General features: G+C 38.1%; 3 protein-coding genes across 8 annotated transcripts; all 3 read right to left on the bottom strand.

Moving 5' to 3' along the window:
* Positions 1 to 4,041: 4,041 nt before the first annotated feature.
* On the bottom strand, positions 4,042 to 8,000 carry LOC126789360 (G-type lectin S-receptor-like serine/threonine-protein kinase CES101). 2 transcript variants are annotated; one of them, XM_050515504.1, is made up of 8 exons: positions 6,178 to 8,000; positions 5,982 to 6,086; positions 5,703 to 5,896; positions 5,407 to 5,617; positions 5,072 to 5,306; positions 4,772 to 4,916; positions 4,367 to 4,680; positions 4,042 to 4,270 (listed from the first exon to the last, which is right to left on the bottom strand). In XM_050515504.1, the coding sequence occupies exons 1-7, from the start codon at positions 7,319 to 7,321 to the stop codon at positions 4,375 to 4,377; spliced, it is 2,340 nt and encodes a 779-aa protein (XP_050371461.1). In that variant the 5' UTR covers positions 7,322 to 8,000; the 3' UTR covers positions 4,042 to 4,270; positions 4,367 to 4,374. The 2 variants fall into 2 exon arrangements, with proteins under 2 accessions (XP_050371461.1, XP_050371460.1); XM_050515503.1 differs by having other exon boundaries at positions 4,042 to 4,267.
* Positions 8,001 to 8,609: 609 nt separating this feature from the next.
* On the bottom strand, positions 8,610 to 12,170 carry LOC126789357 (G-type lectin S-receptor-like serine/threonine-protein kinase CES101). 4 transcript variants are annotated; one of them, XR_007671519.1, is made up of 8 exons: positions 10,872 to 12,169; positions 10,664 to 10,771; positions 10,368 to 10,570; positions 10,072 to 10,282; positions 9,729 to 9,966; positions 9,464 to 9,614; positions 8,967 to 9,373; positions 8,610 to 8,646 (listed from the first exon to the last, which is right to left on the bottom strand). XR_007671519.1 is itself a non-coding variant. In XM_050515498.1 (7 exons), the coding sequence occupies exons 1-7, from the start codon at positions 12,037 to 12,039 to the stop codon at positions 9,068 to 9,070; spliced, it is 2,385 nt and encodes a 794-aa protein (XP_050371455.1). In that variant the 5' UTR covers positions 12,040 to 12,169; the 3' UTR covers positions 8,717 to 9,067. The 4 variants fall into 4 exon arrangements, 3 of the variants coding, with proteins under 3 accessions (XP_050371455.1, XP_050371456.1, XP_050371457.1); XM_050515498.1 differs by lacking the exon at positions 8,610 to 8,646 and having other exon boundaries at positions 8,717 to 9,373; XM_050515499.1 differs by lacking the exon at positions 8,610 to 8,646 and having other exon boundaries at positions 8,717 to 9,373; positions 10,664 to 10,768; positions 10,872 to 12,168.
* Positions 12,171 to 13,765: 1,595 nt separating this feature from the next.
* LOC126789358 (G-type lectin S-receptor-like serine/threonine-protein kinase CES101) lies at positions 13,766 to 17,797 on the bottom strand. Of its 2 annotated transcripts, XM_050515502.1 has the most exons (8): positions 16,884 to 17,797; positions 16,200 to 16,802; positions 15,681 to 15,785; positions 15,369 to 15,571; positions 15,077 to 15,287; positions 14,759 to 14,996; positions 14,501 to 14,651; positions 13,766 to 14,407 (listed from the first exon to the last, which is right to left on the bottom strand). In XM_050515502.1, the coding sequence occupies exons 1-8, from the start codon at positions 17,356 to 17,358 to the stop codon at positions 14,099 to 14,101; spliced, it is 2,295 nt and encodes a 764-aa protein (XP_050371459.1). In that variant the 5' UTR covers positions 17,359 to 17,797; the 3' UTR covers positions 13,766 to 14,098. The 2 variants fall into 2 exon arrangements, with proteins under 2 accessions (XP_050371459.1, XP_050371458.1); XM_050515501.1 differs by having other exon boundaries at positions 16,200 to 17,797.
* Positions 17,798 to 19,831: the final 2,034 nt, after the last annotated feature.

Genomic DNA, 19,831 nt, shown 5'->3' with positions numbered 1-19,831 from the left:
TGATCTTGAATTGGCAGCAGTAGTATTTGCATTAAAGGTATGGCGACATTACTTATATGGAGAAAGGTTTGAAGTGTTTTATGATCACAAAAGTCTCAAATACTTGTTCACCCAGAAGGACTTGAATCTTAGGCAGCGTAGGTCGATGGAGTACCTAGGAGACTATGATTTTCAAATTTCTTATCATCCAGGCAAGGCCAATACAGTAGCAGATGCATTAAGTCGGAAAAGTCATAATAGTTTTGCACAAGTAGCAGTTCATGAGTGGGAGATGCTTAGTGAAGTAGCTATGTTCAACTTTCAGTTTCTTGATGAAGAAAACTCAGCTTGTATACAGAGCATGGTTGCTAAACCTACACTTATCAATGTGGTTATTGAGGTGCAGCAAAGGGATCCATGGGTGAATATGATTTTTGCTCAAATTTCCCAAGGGAATGGCCCAGAAGGGTGGAACATACGTTTAGATGGAGGGCTGGTACTTAGAGGACGTTTATTTGTGCCATCACTAGATCAATGTAGAGAGCAAGTTCTACGTGAATTTCACTACTCTCGGTTTGCAATACACCCTGGAGGAACTAAAATGTACCATAACTTGCGTAAGTAGTATTGGTGGAGTGGAATGAAGCGAGATATAGGAAAGTTTATAGCTAAATGTCTTACTTGTCAACAAGTGAAGGTTGAGCATAAAAGTCCAGCTGGGTTACTTCAACCTTTTCCGGTGTCGGAGTGGAAATGGGAGCATATCACTATGGATTTTGTATCCGGATTACCAAGATTAGTTCAGAGACATGATTATGTATGGGTAATTGTAGATCGATTAACAAAGTCTGCTCATTTTCAACCCATTCGTGTGACTGATTCTGTAGAGTCTTTGAGTAAGTTATATGTGCGTAATGTTGTTAGACTTCATGGTGTCCCGGTATCGATTGTTTCTGATCGTGATTCCCAATTTACATCTCAATTTTGGCAAGGTCTGCAAGATGCTTTAGGGACCTAATTATGTTTTAGCACTGGATTTCATCCACAGACAGATGGTCAATTTGAAAGGACAATCCAAATCCTAAAGGATATGCTTTGTACTTGTGTTCTGGACTTTAAGGGAAGTTGGGAAGATCACTTGCCATTGGTGGAATTTGTGTATAATAATAGTTATCAGTCTAGCATTCAAATGGCTCCTTATGAAGCGTTGTATGGGCGACCTTGTAGATCTCCATTATGTTGGGTTGAAGTGGGAGACAAGGTAATGTTAGGACCTGATATGGTGCACGAGACTGCTGACCAAGTTCAGGTAATTCGACAACGACTTTATTGCTGCTCAAAGTCGCCAGAAACGTTATGCTGATGTTAGAAGAACACCATTGAGTTTTGAATTAGGTGATCATGTACTGCTAAAGGTATCACCACGTCATGGTATTAAGAGATTTGGTCGCAAAAGAAAGTTGTCACCTCGTTACATTGGGCCATTTCAGATTTTAGAAAAAGTTGGTGAAGTAGCATATCGATTAGCACTTCCTCTGCAGCTTTCTTTACTAATTGAAGTAGCATACTGATTGTATTCACTCCTTTCTATACTAAGTCTCAATTCTTGTCTTATACCAATTGTTCAGACCTTACCAACAACAATTTTCAAAAAAAGATCACTATGTCTTTTTGTCCTTGTTTGTCTAGTCATAGTTTTTCAACTATCCTTTTACTTCTAATTACTTCATTCGTTCGAAATTTGTACTAATCTAGAATCATTGTTATGACGATTGTTTTATCGTACCTATTAAGCGTGTAAAGCTCATTCCCTTTTTATTTGTGATTTCAGGTAGAAATAGTGGAAGTGATTCCAGTTTTCCTGAATTATCTTGAGATGCTAGTATATGGAGTCTTACCTTGTTTGAAATGCAAGCTTGATTGTGTTTCCTTTGGCCACCATTTTGTGTTGATGTAGATAGACTACTATTCCAGGATATGTACTTTTATTTTTGCTATGTAAATGTTGTATATCTAGTTGAGGTATAAACCTGGAGAGTTGGTACTGAATTGTGGTGGAGTTGTTTTAAAAACAAGTTCTTTGTTTTGAATGAATGTACACTCTTTATCTTCAATCATACTATCTTGTTGTTTCATTGGAAATTTGTAAAAGTCCGGTACATGAACTGAAATTGTGGCCACATTTCAATATTTTAGTTTGCAATTTTCTTACTCTATTACCTTATCAAGTTCTAACTTCTTTCTCTACTCCTTTTAAAATAAAATAAAACAAAGAAGAATGTTTAGTTATTTTAATAGAACTTTCTGCTATTTGCTTATTATAAATCCACCACATTAGTCATAATCCCGGTTTTGGGTGTGGCAGTACCGGAAGAGAGTGGATGAATCAGAGGTATCAGAAGAGAGGAGTTGAACCGGGAGTACCGAAAGAGTGGGGATGAACCGAGGGTACGAGAAGAGAGGGGATGAACAAGAGAAACCGGAAGAGAGGGGATGAACCAGAAGCGGTATTGATATTACCGAGTCGCTAGAAGAGAGGAGATGTACTAGCAGAGTTCCGATAGATATTAGAAAGGAGAGGACTAGTGACTCGCCGAGTGGCGTATGGTCTCGTGTTTACTGTCGTTATAAGTGTAAATGTACACATTCCAGCGTTTATAGAATGTTGTATGATTTTTGTGACCCCGTCATCTTGTCTTAGTGGGTTGGGCGGTTGCGGTATAAGACAAGCTACGAGCTCTTGGGGTCCAACGAGATTAGGTAACGAACGTGGCATACTCCGTCATACTTTTTGAATTATATTTTTTAATTGTGTTTATGGAGTTGAAAGTTTAGGGAGCATGGTGGCTCCATGTGTTGAGGTTGGATTTGAGTTATTGGGAGTGATTTTTTGTGCAGCTTGAGTTGGCTACTTATTATGCCGAAATTTTCGGTATATCATCTTTGACTGTGGTCCCCGCACGATCTCCCTTCATATTATGGTATATTTTGGGGTGGGTTGTGTCAGCTTGTATTGTTATATTTCTCTTAGTGAAGAACATGGTGTCTCTCGAAAGATATAGGCATAGATTTATGTCGAACCTCGTTAAACTTAGTGTTCTCTTGGTTTGTTTAATTTTTCTATCGGTATACTATGTGAGCACTAAATTTGAAACATAGGTATATTCAAGACTTTCACCATTCACTCAAATCCTTCTTCTCAGTTCTCACTTGAGATGGTCTAATCCTTAGGCAAACGTAGTCTGAAGCTCGTTTTTTAGTATGTTTGGTCAGATGTCAAGTATGATCATTGAACTCATTAGAAATATCTGATTCCTTCTCACTTAAGGATCCTAGGATCGTATCTTGGTACTATTTTGACTGAGGTAACCCTACAGACCACAAAACCAAAAATTCACGAATATGTAGTCAAAAAGGTACATAATGTAATGAACGTGGAACTCATTGTAGACTAAACAACTCGATGACATATTTAGATTGAAAGTGGAACCCGACCGAAGATAATTAGTGTTCAAATAATGCAACGAACTTGGAAGGGGCACCTTTAATTAACTAGTTCTTTATTTTTTATGGAGGGGTCTGTGGTTAAAGATCAATTGCAGATTTACTTTTCAATCATATACATGTACATGTAAAAAGGTGAGGCTACAGTATATATGCTGTGAAATGTACCTTCTTAGCTCAACTGATCGAAATATGAAACTGCAATGAACCCATTAGCTGCTGTTGTTGTCGCAATAAAGAGCCGGAGGCTGAGGCTGAAACTTATTCAGTTGTTCTGTTAGTCTAAGTGAATGTCAAAGCCAGTGAATTGAAGGACAATGATACACATCGTGTTTCCTGTTTTGCTCCCATTGAGAATAAACAAACAAAAATTCTACAGCTGAGTATTATAGGAAAGAGGATACATAGATTATTATTGCAATAAACTGCTGGTGCTAGTACGCTACAATAAGCAGTCACCTTCCTGGCGCAGGAATGAGGGCAACTCCATGTCAAAACCAAACAATTTTACTTGTAGAAATGAAAAAGAGAGCAGTAAGCACTGAAGACATCTCATAATCACAATCGACACAAAACTTGTATATACATTATAAACATCAGATATCAAAATAAATGCGACTCCTACTGTACAAATTGAACAATTACCTATTACATAAGTCACAAACTACAATCCACAAGACGTATGTGTTGATGGTTAAGGAACTCTCTCGTACAGGGGGACACAAATCACACAAAAATCCTCAGTTGTCCCAACTCTGCCAGGAAAACTTGCTGTTTCAGCCACCTACTGCCACAGAGAGAGAATTCCAGTTATCAACTTTTCTAAACTAATTACAATCGCATTCAAGTAATTCTGAGGCACACAAAAAACATGTTGATATACCTTCATGATCACCGACTAAGAGACGAACTTAACAAGTGCTTTGATGAATAATAATATGATTTGCTTCCACTAACTTCACCTTCAACCACACAGCGTACTGGAAAAAAAGCTGGTTTTGCTATCTCAGGTAATGGAAAACTTTCATTGGTCAACATTAGTATGCAATCTGACATGGTTGGCCGAAGTTCTACATCTTCTTCCACGCATAATAGACTAATATGTATGCATCTCAGCAATTGATCTCTATTACATGAATCACTCAGCCTCGGATCCATTAAATCAAGTCCTGCACCTTCTTTCCATAGCTCCCATGTCTATAAGAAGATTGTTTTCTCTAAATTATTAAAATTTAACCTCAAAACGCAAGAGAAAATTCATTACAACTGAAAAAATTGCATGACATACATATCCTATTAAAGTGAGCGCGCGCTGATGGAAGCTGTTGTTTGTCCTACCACTTATGATTTCAAGCATCAACACTCCAAAACTAAAGACATCAGATTTTCCAGAAAAAATTCCGTATGCAGCATACTCAGGGGCCATGTAACCACTGTACCATATGAAAAGGAACCTATTTTAGTGCACTCACACACACACACATGTATGTGTATATATATATATATACATACATATATATATATATATATATATATCAGCAACCAAAACTGAAATAAAAACAATAGTGTACTTGCTAGTATAACTTACTATGTCCCAACAATCCGATCAGTTTCTCCTTGAACTTGGTTTGTGAAAATCCTTGCCAAACCAAAATCAGAAATTTTGGGATTCATATCTTCATCAAGTAGTATGTTACTGGATTTAAGATCTCTATGAATTACTTTCAATCTCGAGTATTTGTGCAAGTAAAGCAGTCCTTGAGCGATTCCTTCAATTATATTGAAACGCATTTTCCAATCTAGTAGAATGCCTTTGGTTGCATCTGGCCAACATATACAGTTCTTGATTAGCAGGACAAACTCTATGTATTTTCACCACTTAAACTCAGATGAATAATAACTTAAATAAAACACAGCTAATACCGAATAAGATGTAGTCTAAGCTTTTGTTTGGCAGATACTCGTATATCAACATTTTGTCTAAACCATGAATACAGTATCCCAAGAGCTGAACAAGGTTAGTATGTTGGAGTTCAGATATCAGTATCAATTCATTTTTAAACTCCAATGTTCCCTGTGGCGAACCTCTTGCAAGGCTCTTTATAGCTACTTCTCGCCCTGATGACAATTTTCCCTGAAATGGTAATCCACAATAGGCCACATGATAAGTTCCACATAGAACAATATTAGAAATCTACTTCTCATTACCTCAAACTTACCCTATAAACAGGTCCAAAGCCCCCCTCTCCTAGCTTGTTTTGTAAGGAGAAGTGGTTTGTGGCGGCCATGACAGATTCATAGCTAAATGCCACTAAATCATGTCCCATGGATCCATTAGTCTGAATTGAAGTTGATATATCAGATGCCATTGAGTCAAGCAATTCCTTCTCATCGATCTTTTCCTTATTCTTCCCTAATTACAAACAATATAGAAATTTTAATTTATATTCTTCAAACTTATAATAATCTCTAAAAAGCACATTATGTGAAAAACTTACTATAAAGAAAGAGTTTCCTTCTTCTCAATATACAGCAGATGGTGCAAACCACTATTAAAAGTACAAAAGTGGAAATAGCAACCCCAATCCATATCCACTTACTCGCTGCATAGGCGAATAATTAGCTAAATATCGATTTATGATATCTGATGACAAATATGGTCATTATTAACAAGCATAGGATGAGTATACTTACAACTCCTGTCCGCCGTGTCCGGTGTCTTTATTCGAAGATAATATACAAGACTTGAACTATAAGCGTCTCGATCTCCAACGAATTCCGCATTTCCAGTCCAATACCGACAACCAGTCTGATTAGCAAACAAAAAAATGAATCCCACACAGTCGCAATCTGCCCAACAAGTAGCCTTACAATCACTAAGACTGAGACTTGTATTTGTATCAGTTGGAGAGCCGCCAGAATTTCCTGTTTTAAAGTATCCATTGGACTGCTGGAATACATCACCAGAACGGTTACATTCACTTGGCTGATCCCACTTCTGGCATCCTTCCTCAGTGTTATACCCATAACAAGAATCTGCTTTTGCAATTTCAGCATTTCCATCAGAGTCTGTTAGTCTCCCCATTGTGGTTAGCAGCCATTCTGACATACCATTTTGATCTAGAGCAGAGTAAGTGATATAGTCTTCAATTTCATTTGAAACAGTTTTAAAACTATACTTCTGCTTGATATTCTCAAACCTCCCATCACGTAAAACTCCACTTGTCCAATAAACCGTCCCACGCCGCTTAATCTTCAACTGGCTTCCATCCCACACAAGAGTGAAAGGTCCTGGCTCTGCAGTTTTTTCTGATAACCAACACGAGAGTGACCAATCGTGGCCATTACTACGGTTAACCCCTAACTTCATACCCGGCAGAAGCACATCTACAGGATAATCAAAACTCTGCCACAAAACCCTCTTAGTGCTCTCTTCCTGTAGCACAAAATTGCCATCATCATTAAGAATAGCCACAACATCACCATTGATCGTTTCCGACTCAGGAGAGTAAAGCACCAGTGCATCCTCATCATTGCTGGTAATGTGCAAAGTATTGTTCTTCTCCAATGTTAGATTTGCAGTAGGGTAATCAACTGGTGTATCTCTATTCGCAATCCACGCATAGTTATGACTCGCATTGTACTTTATAACTAAGTAGCTCCAGTTTAAATCATGATCATATACAAGAAAACTCATAGTGAACTTCTGATTTGCAGAAACCAATGAACTTTCAGATAATAGACTTTGACCTGGTTTCAGTGTGTTCTGTTGACCATTACAACCACTACAGAAGCTCAACAGAAACACCAAGCAAATCGAATAGACAATGCGAGCCATACCACAACCACAAAAGTCCTCCTCTGAAATCCAAGTGATCACATGTTTGGACAAAAATGCAAACTGCAGCGGAGACCTTTGTTTGTTCTGGTATAATCAAGGGAATATAAGTTTTTCTTGCATTAACTCGGGGTTCTTTTTTGTTTGTTTGATTGAAACAAGTATGTAGCTTCTTTCCAATTGCAGCTAAATCAAGCATCAAAGAAACGGCCTTTCTTTCTGAGAGTCTGTAATTTCATGAAACACCTTCAAAGCATTTTCCATCTTTCTATAAACACAATGAAACCAATTGACCGTAACAGAATGATGGCAAAACATATATACAAACACCAAGGGCAAATCAAATAAAGAACTTGGCTCCGGGTCAAACCTATGATCTCTCTTCTCCAAGACTTGAACTCTGGAAACTCAAAAGGAGGCGATTGAAAGTGAGGACCCGCTATTGTTGTCTTCGTTCCTCCTTCGGGCTCTTTAGGATTATCAACAACTCCAACAGACTCCCTATAATTTGTGTTAAAGGGAAGCAACAATCAAAATTTTCCTACTGTTTTTGCGCCCGACTTAATCAGATTCTTTTGTTCCCAATGTTCATACTTTTTCACTGTAATTTTAGGGGTTTAGAACCTGGAGAATGTTTTTCTGTTCTCTCATCCCATCCCTGAATTTGGGGATACTCTGTTTTCTTCCACAAGAGAAAGGAAATTACATCCCATAAGAAATTAGAAATTTGTTGGATTAAAAAAGACTACTCATTTTTTTTCCTGAAATAGGGGAAAATTAGATAAAAATGGAGGGGAAATTTTTAGGTTTACGTTTGGAATTTTAGGCATTGTGACAACTAAAGAAACTAAAAAATGCCTTAACAGAAAATGGAAATGGAATCAGATATCACATTCAATAATGAAAGAAGGAGAAAGTCATCAATGGCGTCTGTCCAAAAATATCAACATTGGAATAATGACAATGGCGAAAATAAAATTAAAAAAAGGTGATGAGGCTACATTGTATAGATGCTGAGAAATGTACCTTTTAAGCTTGGCTGAAATCTGAAACTGCAGTAAGCCATTAGCTCATTTAGCTGCTTGTGTAGTCACAAAGAACCCAACGCTGAGACAGAAACTTGTTCTGTTAGTCTGAATGGCTGGAGTTAATGTCTTGGCCTGAACATAGGCTTAAGGGGAGTGAAGCCCGATGATTATAAACATCTTGTGACCCTTTTTCTCATTCAAAATAAACAACAATTCTGAAAAGCGAGTATAAGAAAAGAGGTAACATACAATATATTAAGCAGCCACCACCTCACCATTACTGTGGTAAGCAGTACACTGAAATTGCACAATTTTTTACTTCCGAAAATGAAAAAAATAATAATAAAAAAAAAGCAGCTGGAAACACTGAAGGCGTCTCAGAATCACAACAGTATTCAGCAAGATTTGAGTGACAGTACATATTATACACATCAAGTATTAAAACAATTGTGATCCCTTGTTTACACATCAATCACCTAATAGGCTAATACACAAGTCACAAACTACAATACAGAGGAGATATGTGTTAATGTATGAGAAACTTTGTACAGCAGAACAAATCACAAAGAAACCTCAGTTGTTCTAACTCGACCAGGATAACTTGGCAGTTTACCCACCTGCTTCCGCAAGCACATATGTCCCAGCAAGTAACTTCTCTAAACAAAGTACAATCACATTCGTGCAAGAATAATTCTGAGCCACTGCCAAACATATGTTATCATCGCCCCATAACAAAGGAGTTTGATAAGTCAGTTGATGAAATTTCTGATCTGCTCCCACTTACATCAACTTCAGCCCTACGTCTTACTGGGAAAAATGCTGGTTTTGTTGGTGTAGGTAATGGCAAACTTTCATTGGTCAGCAGTGTTAAGGCATCAGACATGGCTGGCCTATGTTCTGCATCTTCTTCCACACATAATAAACCAACATGTATGCATCTTAGCAGTTGTTCTTTATCACATGAGTCGCTCAGCCTTGGATCCATTAAATCTAGTCCTGCACCTTCTTTCCATAACTCCCATGTCTGAAAAAAAAAAATTTAACTCCAAATTATTGAAAAAACACACCTCAAAGGAGAAAAAAATCATTATGACTGAATAATTGCATGGCATACATATCCTACTAAATTGAGTGCACGGTGATCATTGTGGAAGCTGTTGTTTCTCCTGCCACTAATGATTTCGAGCATTAACACTCCAAAACTAAAGACATCAGATTTTCCGGAAAAAATTCCCTCCATAGCATACTCAGGAGACATGTAACCACTGTAACATTGGAAAAAGAACCTATTGTTAGTGCGCGCACACACACACAAAAAGAACAGTTAGCAACCAAAACTGAAAGAAACAGTAAGAATATGTTGCTAGTGTATAACTTACTATGTCCCAACAATACGATTAGTATTCGCTTCAACTTCGTTAACTGTGAAAATCCTTGCCATACCAAAATCTGAAATTTTGGGATTCATATCTTCATCAAGTAGTATGTTACTAGCTTTAAGATCTCTATGAATTACTTTCAATCTTGAGTATTTGTGCAAGTAAAGCAATCCCTGAGCAATTCCTTCAATTATATTGAAACGTCTATTCCAATCTAGTAACAACCCTCTGTTTGAATCTGGCGAATACATAGAGTGTGCTTAGTTAACAGGATAAAATATATATGTATCTTCACTACTGAAACTCAGATGAAACAAGAAATTGGATGAAACATAGCTATTACCAAATAATATGTAGTCTAAACTTTTGTTTGGAAGATACTCGTATATTAACATTCTTTCTGCACCATGAATGCAATATCCCAAGAGCTGAACAAGGTTAGTATGCTGGAGTTCAGATATGAGTATCAATTCATTTTTGAACTCTGATATACCCTGAACTGAACCTGTTGAAAGCCTTTTTACAGCTACTTCTCGCCCTGATGACAATTTTCCCTAAATTGATAATCCACAATAGGCCATAAGATCAGTATCATATAGCATGCACTTAGAATATTACTTCTCAGTACCTCAAACTTACCTTATAAACTGGTCCAAAGCCCCCCTCTCCTAGCTTGTTTTGTAGGGAGAAGTAGTCTGTGGCAGCCATGACAGATTCATAACTAAATGCTCTAAAATCATGTCCCATCGATCCTTCATTCTGGATCCCATGCACCTCAATTGATATATCAGATCCCCTTAAGTCAAGCAGGTCCCTCTCATTAATCTTTGCCTTGTTCTTCCCTATTTAGAACAATACAAAAATTGTTTATCTTCTTCAAATATGAGGAAATTAATCAACTTATCTCTTAAATCTCATTATGTTTAAGAACTTACCAAAAACAGAGAGTTTTCTTCTTCTTAATAGACAGCAGATGATGCAAACCACCATCAAAATTACAGAAGTGCCAATAGCAGCGCCGATCCATATCCACTTATGTGCTGCATAGGCCAACAATTAGCTATATATATCTAATTATAATGTACCAGCTATAGTTTGGACAAAAATGCTCATTACAAACAAGCCAAGGATTAGCATACTTACAGCTGCCGTCGGCTGACTTTGTTGTTAAGAAATATACAACAATTGAACTGTAACCTGTGCTGTCTGGAATGAATTTCAAGTTTCCAATCCAATACCGGCATCCAGTCTGATTAGTATTCAACCAGATGAATCCACGACAGTTACAATTTGCCCAACAAGCAGCCTTACAATCACTAATACTGAGACTTGTATTTGCATCAGTTATTGACGTGTTAAGAGAGCCGCTAGAATCTATTGGATTAAAGTAACCATTTTCTTGCCCAAATACATAACCAAAGCGCGCGCACTTAGTTGGCTGGTCCCAAGTCTGGCATCCTCCCTCGGTATTATACCCATAGCACTCATCTGCTTTTGCAATATCAAGTGATCCATCAAAGTTTTTTAGTCGCCCTATTGTGGTGAGCACCCATTCTGAAATAGCATTTTCATCGAGGGCAGTGTAGGTGAAATAGTCTTCATTCTCCTTTGAAACAACGCTAAAGTTATACCTCTTCTTAATATTTTCAAAACTCCCATCTCGAAACACTCCACTACTCCAATACACCACCCCACGCCGCTTAATTTTCAATTCTTTTGCATCAGGATCCCAATCAAGAGTGAACGGTCCTGGCACTGCACTTTTCTCAGTTAACCAGCAAGAGACTGACCAATTGTGGCCATTACTACGGTTGACCCCCAATTTCATACCTGGCAGAAGCACATCTCCAGGATAATCGAAACTCTGCCACAAAACCCTCTTCGTCGATCCATCAGAGCTCAATTCTTGTAGCACAAAATTGCCATCATCCTTAAGAACAGCCACAACATCACCAACAATAGTTTCCGAATCAGCAGAATAAAGCACCACTGAATCCCCATCCCTTTGAGTAATCTTCAATGTGTAGTTCCTGTCCAATGTAAGAACTCCAAAAGGGGACAACATGGGTGTTTCTCTATTCCCAACCCAAGCATATAACTGACTCGCACTATACTTTATAACTAAGTAGCTCAAGCTTGCCTCATGATCATAAACACGAAAATTCATAGTGAACCTCCCACTTGCAGAAACTAGTAAACCTTCAGAATCTAAACTTTCACCTGGTTTCAGTGTGTCTGTTGCACCATTACAACCAGAACTCCACAAGCTCCACATGAACATCAACCAAACCAAATCGCCACAGCGAGCCATAAATCACCACAACCACAAAGCACACCTCCAAAATCTGAAGTTATGAAATCTTTGGTTCTAATCTGTTGAGCCAAAAAAAAAGGCATATATTCCACAGACCTTTTTTGTGCAGGAATAATTGAAGGGAATTTAACACAGAGAAATCAATCTCACCCTAAATAGTAAAATGGTCCACTGGAGCCAGCGGTGCAGAGCATCAAAAAATGAGGTCTTTTAAATAATCAGGTTTTCTGTTTAATTTAATGAGAGGAGAGGGACAAGAGTGTAGCTTTATTCCAACTACAGCTATTTCAAGCACTAAAGAAATGAGTTTTCTTTCTCAATCAGCAGTTACTTTCATCAAACACCTTCTAGGCATTTCACCCACAAAACCCAATTGACCCAAAGCAGAAACATAGTGAAAAGATTCAACCTTTACAATCAAACAGAGAACTGAAAGCTTGGGGTTTGAGGTCAAACCTCTGATTCGGCAAGACTCAAGCTTTGAGATTGAACGCCTGAATGGAGTCGGTGGTTGGCAGTGAGGAGCTGCTATGGCTGTGTTTGAGTCTTTACAATTAAGGAAGGAATGAAAAACGCTGCGTTTTGACCATGTTTGACACATGGTTACAAGAGTTGGTACAAAACTACAAACATTTTAATGGTATCAGATCTCATTGACTAACAAGCCGCCGAAACAAACAGAAGACAAGGAAAAGTAAGCACTCAGCTCTTATGTATTCTTATAACCAAACTCATTTTATCAACTAAAGTGGGGGTAAAAAAATTACGATCTAATATTTATAACATAAATTATATTAAAATAAAATTGTAATAAATAAAGAATAATTTAGTAATAAATAAAATGGTGTAAAAATTAATTCTTATTTTTTACCCTTAAAATCTCTTTTAACTTAGGGATCACTCTAATTTTTTTTCCCTAACACTCACGGATCACACACAAAAAAAAACGTGCGTGTTTTGTTTCTAGTATTATATAGTCCACAGTTATTCCTAGTTGCAACTTGACCTAAGCCTAACTAAGACGTAAACTACCGAATCCTGAAAAAAAAAATGGCACTGGCAGTTGTAGAAGATCTAACGTGATTCAAGCGGGGAAGGGGACAGCTGTCAGGCCACTAGTTGGAGTGGAAGAACTAGAGGTGCTAAAAGTCGTAAACAATGAGCAAAACTCCGGTTTCAACTTGGTCTTTTTTGTCCGTCGGAATAAAAGCCGTCTCTTACTCACTTTTTCTTTATTGGATTGGGACAAATATTATGGTGACCTTTCCCTTGTTATATACTGAATAACTTGCTATTTGCTACATGAGAGGAGATACAATCTACTGTCATGTATACAACTTTGTTTAAATAGTGAACATAAACAAATAATTCCTCAACAAAGTAACAAAACTGAAAGAAGTTCCACCTTAAATCGAATGGAGGCTTTGGATTGAGGTCAAACCTATGATTTCTCTTCTAAAATACTAGCAACTTTCATTTTGAGTTCAATAGTGAGACGCTAGCTATCTTCATAACTGAGGATCGGAAGACTTGGTGGGTTGGAACAAAAAAAACCTTATTATTTTGGGACTTTTGCCTTTTGGAACAGGGCTAGATGTCTAGATAATATATATTAAGCTGCTTAATAAACTAATCAAGCAGCTTTTGAATAAATTAAGCATTGCCAAACTCAATCTGGAATCATTTAAGTGATTTAATGTTGGGCGTTGATGATATGTCTAACAAAGGTCAATTGAAATGCACGTCAAGTACAAGCAAAGTGACTACTGTCTGTACACTTGATTACCTATTTCATGGTTACAAACAAAATCCAGAGGAGTTATGTACTAGAATAGAGGACACTGTTTGACAAAGAGGCCCTTATCTAATTACATTTGATCTAACTCTACCAGGACAGATTCTTAAGCAAGCAACCTTCTTCCACAGCACATACAAGTGCCACTGAAGTGATCTTCCTTAATAAGCTGTCTAGCAAAGCTAAATTTTCAAACTACAGTAAGTACCATTACACTGACCGATGGATAACTGAGGCACGCCGAACATGACAGTAGGGCCTTCATCGCCCTATAATAACGGAGGTGGACAAGCCATTTTCTGATAATATTTCGGAATTTGTTCCTCTTGTATCAGCTGCAGCCGGATGTCTTACTGGAAAAGATGCTGGCCTTGTTGGTATAGGCAAAGGCAAGCTTTCATTTGTCAACATAGATATGGCTTCTGACATGGTTGGTCGAAGTTCTGGATCTTCTTCAACACATAGTAGACCAACATGGATGCATCGTATTAACTGATTTTCAACACATGAATCACTTAGTGTTTCGTCCATCAATTCTAGACCTGCACCTTCTTGCCAAAGCTGCCACGCCTGAAACAATATTGAATACATTCAGGAGAGATCAGAAATTCACACCTCAAAGAGAAAAGGAAATTTAACACAACTGAGAATTGGATGACGTACATATCCTACTAAATTGAGTGCGCGATGAGTACTGTGAAAACTGTTGTTTTTTCTGCCACTTATAATTTCGAGCATCAACACTCCAAAACTGAAGACATCAGACTTTCCAGAAAAGATACCCTGCATAGCATACTCAGGAGACATGTAACCACTGTACCAGATGAAAGAGATCATATTATTATCACATGCATTACATGAAAGCATAAATAGCAACCAGAAGTGACAGGCACAAAACTGCCTATGCGGCATAGGACTTACTGTGTTCCAACAATCCGTCTAGTATTTGCTTCAACTTCATTTAGCATGAAACTCCTTGCCATACCAAAATCAGATATTTTGGGTTTCATATTCTCATCAAGTAGTATGTTACTAGCTTTAAGATCTCTATGAATTACTTTCAATCTTGAGTACTTGTGCAAGTAAAGCAATCCTTGGGCGATTCCTTCAATTATGTTGAAACGCTTCTTCCAATCTAGTAGCATGCGTCTGGTTGAATCTGGCAATACATACAGAATCTCTGTTAAAAAAATGCCATTCATAACTAGAAATCAGATGATCATGTCATAGTTCAATTACCAAATAAAATGTTGTCCAGACCCTTGTTTGGCATATACTCATATATTAGCATCCTCTCTTTATCATGGATGCAAAATCCGAAAAGCTTAACTAGATTAGTATGTTGGAGTTCAGATACGAGTATCAATTCATTCTTAAATTCTACTTCTCCTTGCCCCGAACAGCTTGAAAGTGCCTTTACAGCTATTTCTTGACCTGTCAGCATTTTTCCCTGAATTGATGGTCCGTAATATGCCATATGATCAGTTTCATTTAGCAACTTAAGAATTACTTCACATAACCTCAAACTTACCTTATAAACAGGTCCAAAGCCCCCCTCTCCTATCTTGTTCTCTAAGGAGAAGTATTCTGTGGCAGTCATGACAGATTTATAGCTAAATGCTCTTAAATCCTGTCCCATCGATCCATCAGTTTGAGTCCCATGGACATCAATTGAAATGTCAGATCCCCTTGAGCGATGTAACTTCAACTCATCAATCTTTATCTTGTTCTTCCCTACCAAGATTAAAAAAAATTCAGCTCATACATATCCTAGAAAATTTTCATTTCATCACATCTGTGAAATTGTGTGTATGTATTAATCCATTTATGCCGAAAGGATCACCTGACACAACAAGTTTCTTCCTTCTTAACCACCAGCATACTATGCAAAGCACCAATACCAATAGAGCAGTGGCAATAGCAGCACCGGTCCATATCCACTTATGTGCTGCATAGGCTAACAATTAGAAAAGAGCAACTGGATAGGAACTATGTGTGTGTGTGTGTGTGTGTGTGTGTGTGTGTGTGTGTGTGTGTGTGTGTGTGTGTGTGTGTGTGTTGATCATCTCTGAAGAAATCCGCACCAATGAGCAATGCATAGCTACAGAAACCTCTACTCAGATAGTATGTTTGAGTTATATTTTACTAGCATAAATGTGGGTGAAACATGCAAATATACGCATTAAGTTTGTTCCTTTCTATTTTCTATCATTACATTTATGCCTAAAATCCATTGCTTGTTGTGTATGCGGATATTGTTTACTTTCTATGCCCTGTTAGCCATTTGATGTGGAACTATTTGAAGTCATAAGAAATGAAAACTTTGTGGAATAATATTAGCTCAAAAGATTGGTTTACTTACAGTGGCTGCTGGCTGACCTTTTTGTTAGAAAGTAAACAACACTTGAACTATAACCTGTTCTGTCTGCTATGAACTGCAAGTCTCCAGTCCAATACCGACATCCAGTCTGATTAGGAAAAAGAAATATGAATCCACGACAGTTACAATCTGCCCAACAAGTAGCCTTACAATCACTAATACTGAGACTTGTGTTTGAGTCACTGCTAGATGTTACTGCGATCGGACCTATTGGATTAAAGTACCCGTTATCTTGCCGGAATACATCACCAAAATCCCGACACTTACTTGGTGCATCCCAAATCTGACATCCTCCTTCAGTGTTATATCCATAACAGGAATCCACTTTTGCAATATCCACTGATCCATCAAAGTCGTACAGTCTCCCAATTGTGGTTAGCAGCCATTGTGGTCTGGCATTTTGATCGACAGCAGAGTAACTGAAGTAATCTTCATTCTCATTTGAAACAATGCTGAAATTATACTTCTTGTGCTTAAAATTTGCAAAACTCCCATCTCTAAAGACTCCACTACTCCAATAAACTACCCCTCGTCGCCTAACTTTCAACTCATGTTCCTCAGGGTCCCAATCAAGAGTGAAAGATCCTGGAATTGCACTTTTCTCAGTCAACCATGATGAAAGTGACCAGTTGTGGCCATTTCTATAATTAACCCCTAATTTCATACCTGGCAGAAGCACATCTCCTGGATAATCAAAACTTTGCCATAAAACCCTCTTCGACAATCTATCAGAGCTCACTTCTTGCAGCACAAAGTTGCCATCATCCAAGAGGGTAGCCAATACACTACTATTGCCTGTCTCTGAAGCCGAGTAAAGCACAACTGGATCACCATCTTTCGGTGTGATTTTCAATGTGTGTTTCCTGTCCAAAGTAAGAACTCCAAAAGGGTATAAAACAGGTGTGTATGGATTTGCAACCCATGCATAATTTTTACTCCCATGCCATTTTATTACCAGGTAGCTCAAGCTTGAAGCATCATCATATCTACGAAAACTCAAAATGAACTTCTCGTTTGCAGAAATTAAGGAGCTTGAAGAATTGAGAGTATCACCTGGTTCCAGTGTGTTTATTGCACCATTGCAAGTACTCCACAAGCTTGAAAGAAAGAGAAACAGAATCAAATAAAGACTGCAAGCCATGATCGAATGACCACACCCTCAAGGCTTGAGCTTTCTCCAAATGATGAACTTGGCTGAAACCTTTTGACTGTGACTCTCAACAAAGCAAAGGGAATACTTGTAGTTGTAGGAGCCTATAGGCTATTGATGGATTCAACTGTTGGACACTCCCCTTTATTTAGACCAGAAAAGGTTCTTTTCAAAGTAAACTATATTTCTCATCAGAGAATGCTTTACTTCATGACTCCATGTTTTGGTTTCTACTGTTTAATATATGTAAGAGACAGGCTTGCAGTTCTCAACTGATGCAAATCAGTCGTTTTTTAGTTTCTTTATTATGCTCAGAAATTGAAACACAAGCATGCTATTGGTTCAGTGAGCATATCAAACAACAAATCAACCACCTTTAGTACATCAACAACCTTTACAAAAGTTAAACAAATAAAGAACATGGGTTGAGATCAAACCTTTAATATCTCTCCTTAGAGACTTGGAACTCCTTCATAGTTTGGCAGTTTAGACTTGTTCAGTCTAAGTCAGCTCACTTAAGACCATTACTATTGCTTGAACTTCAAGATTCTGCAACTCTGCGCATCGATGAACGAGTAGAAAGACCCGGTCTTTTGGCTTACACCCATGTGATCGCAACTGGGTTTGCTTCAAAATTCGAATTTGACCACCAAATTAATCAACTTTTATGCCAATTTGGGCATGTGGATATTGCAGCAAAGTGTTCGATAAAATGCCTGAAACAAATGTAGTGTCTTGGACCTCTACGGTTTCTTATGAGAAAGCTTTGGGGTATTTTTGGTAATGCGCCGGGCGGTGGGTGAAGTAGTATATATCATAACTTGGATCTTTGGTCCTTTTTTCCCGCTTCAATTTTGATTTTCCTACAAACCCAATTCAAAACCCATCTTTGAGATTCTAAAGTGTACAATAGAGACGTCGAGTTTACATAAATTTGTAGTTGCTAACACAAATTTGTCAGACCTGTTCCCAAAATAAACCTTCCCATTCTCAGCTGGCAGCTATAAACAAACCCATTCTTACTTCCTTTGATGAATCTCAGCACCCATTGACATGATACCCAGCTTCCAAATGTTACTAAAGCTCCGTAATTTATTACCAACTTTGCGATCTTCAATCCCTTTTCCCAAATGTGCGGTGCCACCGATGTCCTCCATTTTCATGCACACAAGGTGTTCGACGATTTGCCTGAGCCAACAGTAAGTTATAGGACAAGACGACGAAGACCAACCCGAGGACTCTGCAAGTTTTGAAGAGATTGGGCTGTACCGATGCTGACATTGCCGAGATTTTCACAAAGGCTTCTGCTTTAAGGAAAGCTGACATCGACCAGCTTCAGTCGAAACTCAAACTCCTATCTGACTTGGGCTTTACTCCAACTGAGCTGGCGAAGATTGTCAGTACGTGCTAGGCCCCGGTTGCTTATTCCTTGCCTCGATTGTTTTGCTGAGAAGCTCGAGTACTTGAATGAATTGTTTGGGTCAAGGGAGTTGGTTGTCAGAGCCATTTCGAGGAACCCGTCAATCATGACTCATAATCTTCGCAAGAAAGTTGAACCCACCATCAAGATGTATAGAGCACTTGGTCTTTGTGAGGAGGACTTGATCCAAATGCTTCTAGCACGGTCAACATTGATTTCGAGAACTTCATTTAATGAAGAGAAGATGGAGTTTTATCCGCAAGACCAGGCTGTGGAGTGATTCGGCAATGTATAACTACATAGTCACACTCATTGGCATTTCACGCCTTGAAACTATCCGTCAGAAGATGGTAAACTTTGACAAATTTGGTATGTCAGAAGATGAGGTTTTTGGACTTTTTGGAAGGTCTCCATTAGTTATGACACTGTCAGTCAATAAAGTTCAGAGGAACCTGACTTTCATCTTATCACAAATGAAGCTTTCTGCTAAAGTAGTTCTTGGTCACCCGAGTTTGTTATACTTGAATCTGGAGAATGTGTTAAAGCCACGGTGACTTCTCGTTGGGGAGATGCAAGATATGGAACTTAAACTGCAGATTACAGGTCCTAAAATCGTGAGTGTAATGAGGATGAAAGAGAAGAGATTCTTGAAAGTAATTGTTAAACGTCAGCCAAAGGAGGTTGCTGATGAATTGATGGAGTACTGTGAAAATGTGAAGGGTGTGAAGCAATTGGCAGAAGCCTCAAAGAAGAACATGAATCATGGATTTCCTTTCTAAACAGATACAACAGTTTCCAATTTTCAAGTGTAATTGAATCATAGTACTGACCGTATCATCATTTATTCCCGCACTATTATAATTATTCTCTTTAATCCCTTTGATATAAGTTCAATTACTTCAATTTGGATACAGGTTTTGTTTTAAATTTGACTTTTACTACAAGCAGCTGATCACACTGATCCATTGCTTTGTGCAATACCAAAAGATTAGGATTCCCTTTGTTTGAGGCTGCTTCTGTTTTTGATGATCCTAACACTTCTGT

Source organism: Argentina anserina, chromosome 3, assembly GCF_933775445.1.
Source record: "Argentina anserina chromosome 3, drPotAnse1.1, whole genome shotgun sequence".
In the NCBI taxonomy this organism is placed as follows: Eukaryota; Viridiplantae; Streptophyta; class Magnoliopsida; order Rosales; family Rosaceae; genus Argentina; species Argentina anserina.
The sequence above is the reverse complement of the archived record's forward strand: the minus strand, read 5'-3'. Positions and strand labels throughout refer to the sequence as shown.

Excerpts from the sequence above, each read along its gene's own strand:
- LOC126789360 (XM_050515504.1), bottom strand. The coding sequence starts at position 7,321 with ATGGCTCGCATTGTCTATTCGATTTGCTTGGTGTTTCTGTTGAGCTTC. Across the intron at positions 6,087-6,177 it reads GGACACGGCGGACAGGAGTT|CGAGTAAGTGGATATGGATT; the intron begins GTAAGTATACTC and ends TCGCCTATGCAG. Across the intron at positions 5,618-5,702 it reads GCTTTGGACCTGTTTATAGG|GGAAAATTGTCATCAGGGCG; the intron begins GTAAGTTTGAGG and ends TTACCATTTCAG.
- LOC126789357 (XM_050515498.1), bottom strand. The coding sequence starts at position 12,039 with ATGGCTCGCTGTGGCGATTTGGTTTGGTTGATGTTCATGTGGAGCTTG. Across the intron at positions 10,772-10,871 it reads AAAGTCAGCCGACGGCAGCT|CAGCACATAAGTGGATATGG; the intron begins GTAAGTATGCTA and ends TGTTGGCCTATG. Across the intron at positions 9,967-10,071 it reads TTTAGACTACATATTATTTG|ATTCAAACAGAGGGTTGTTA; the intron begins GTAATAGCTATG and ends TGTATTCGCCAG.
- LOC126789358 (XM_050515501.1), bottom strand. The coding sequence starts at position 17,358 with ATGGCTTGCAGTCTTTATTTGATTCTGTTTCTCTTTCTTTCAAGCTTG. Across the intron at positions 15,288-15,368 it reads GCTTTGGACCTGTTTATAAG|GGAAAAATGCTGACAGGTCA; the intron begins GTAAGTTTGAGG and ends CCATCAATTCAG. Across the intron at positions 14,408-14,500 it reads CACTCAATTTAGTAGGATAT|GCGTGGCAGCTTTGGCAAGA; the intron begins GTACGTCATCCA and ends ATATTGTTTCAG.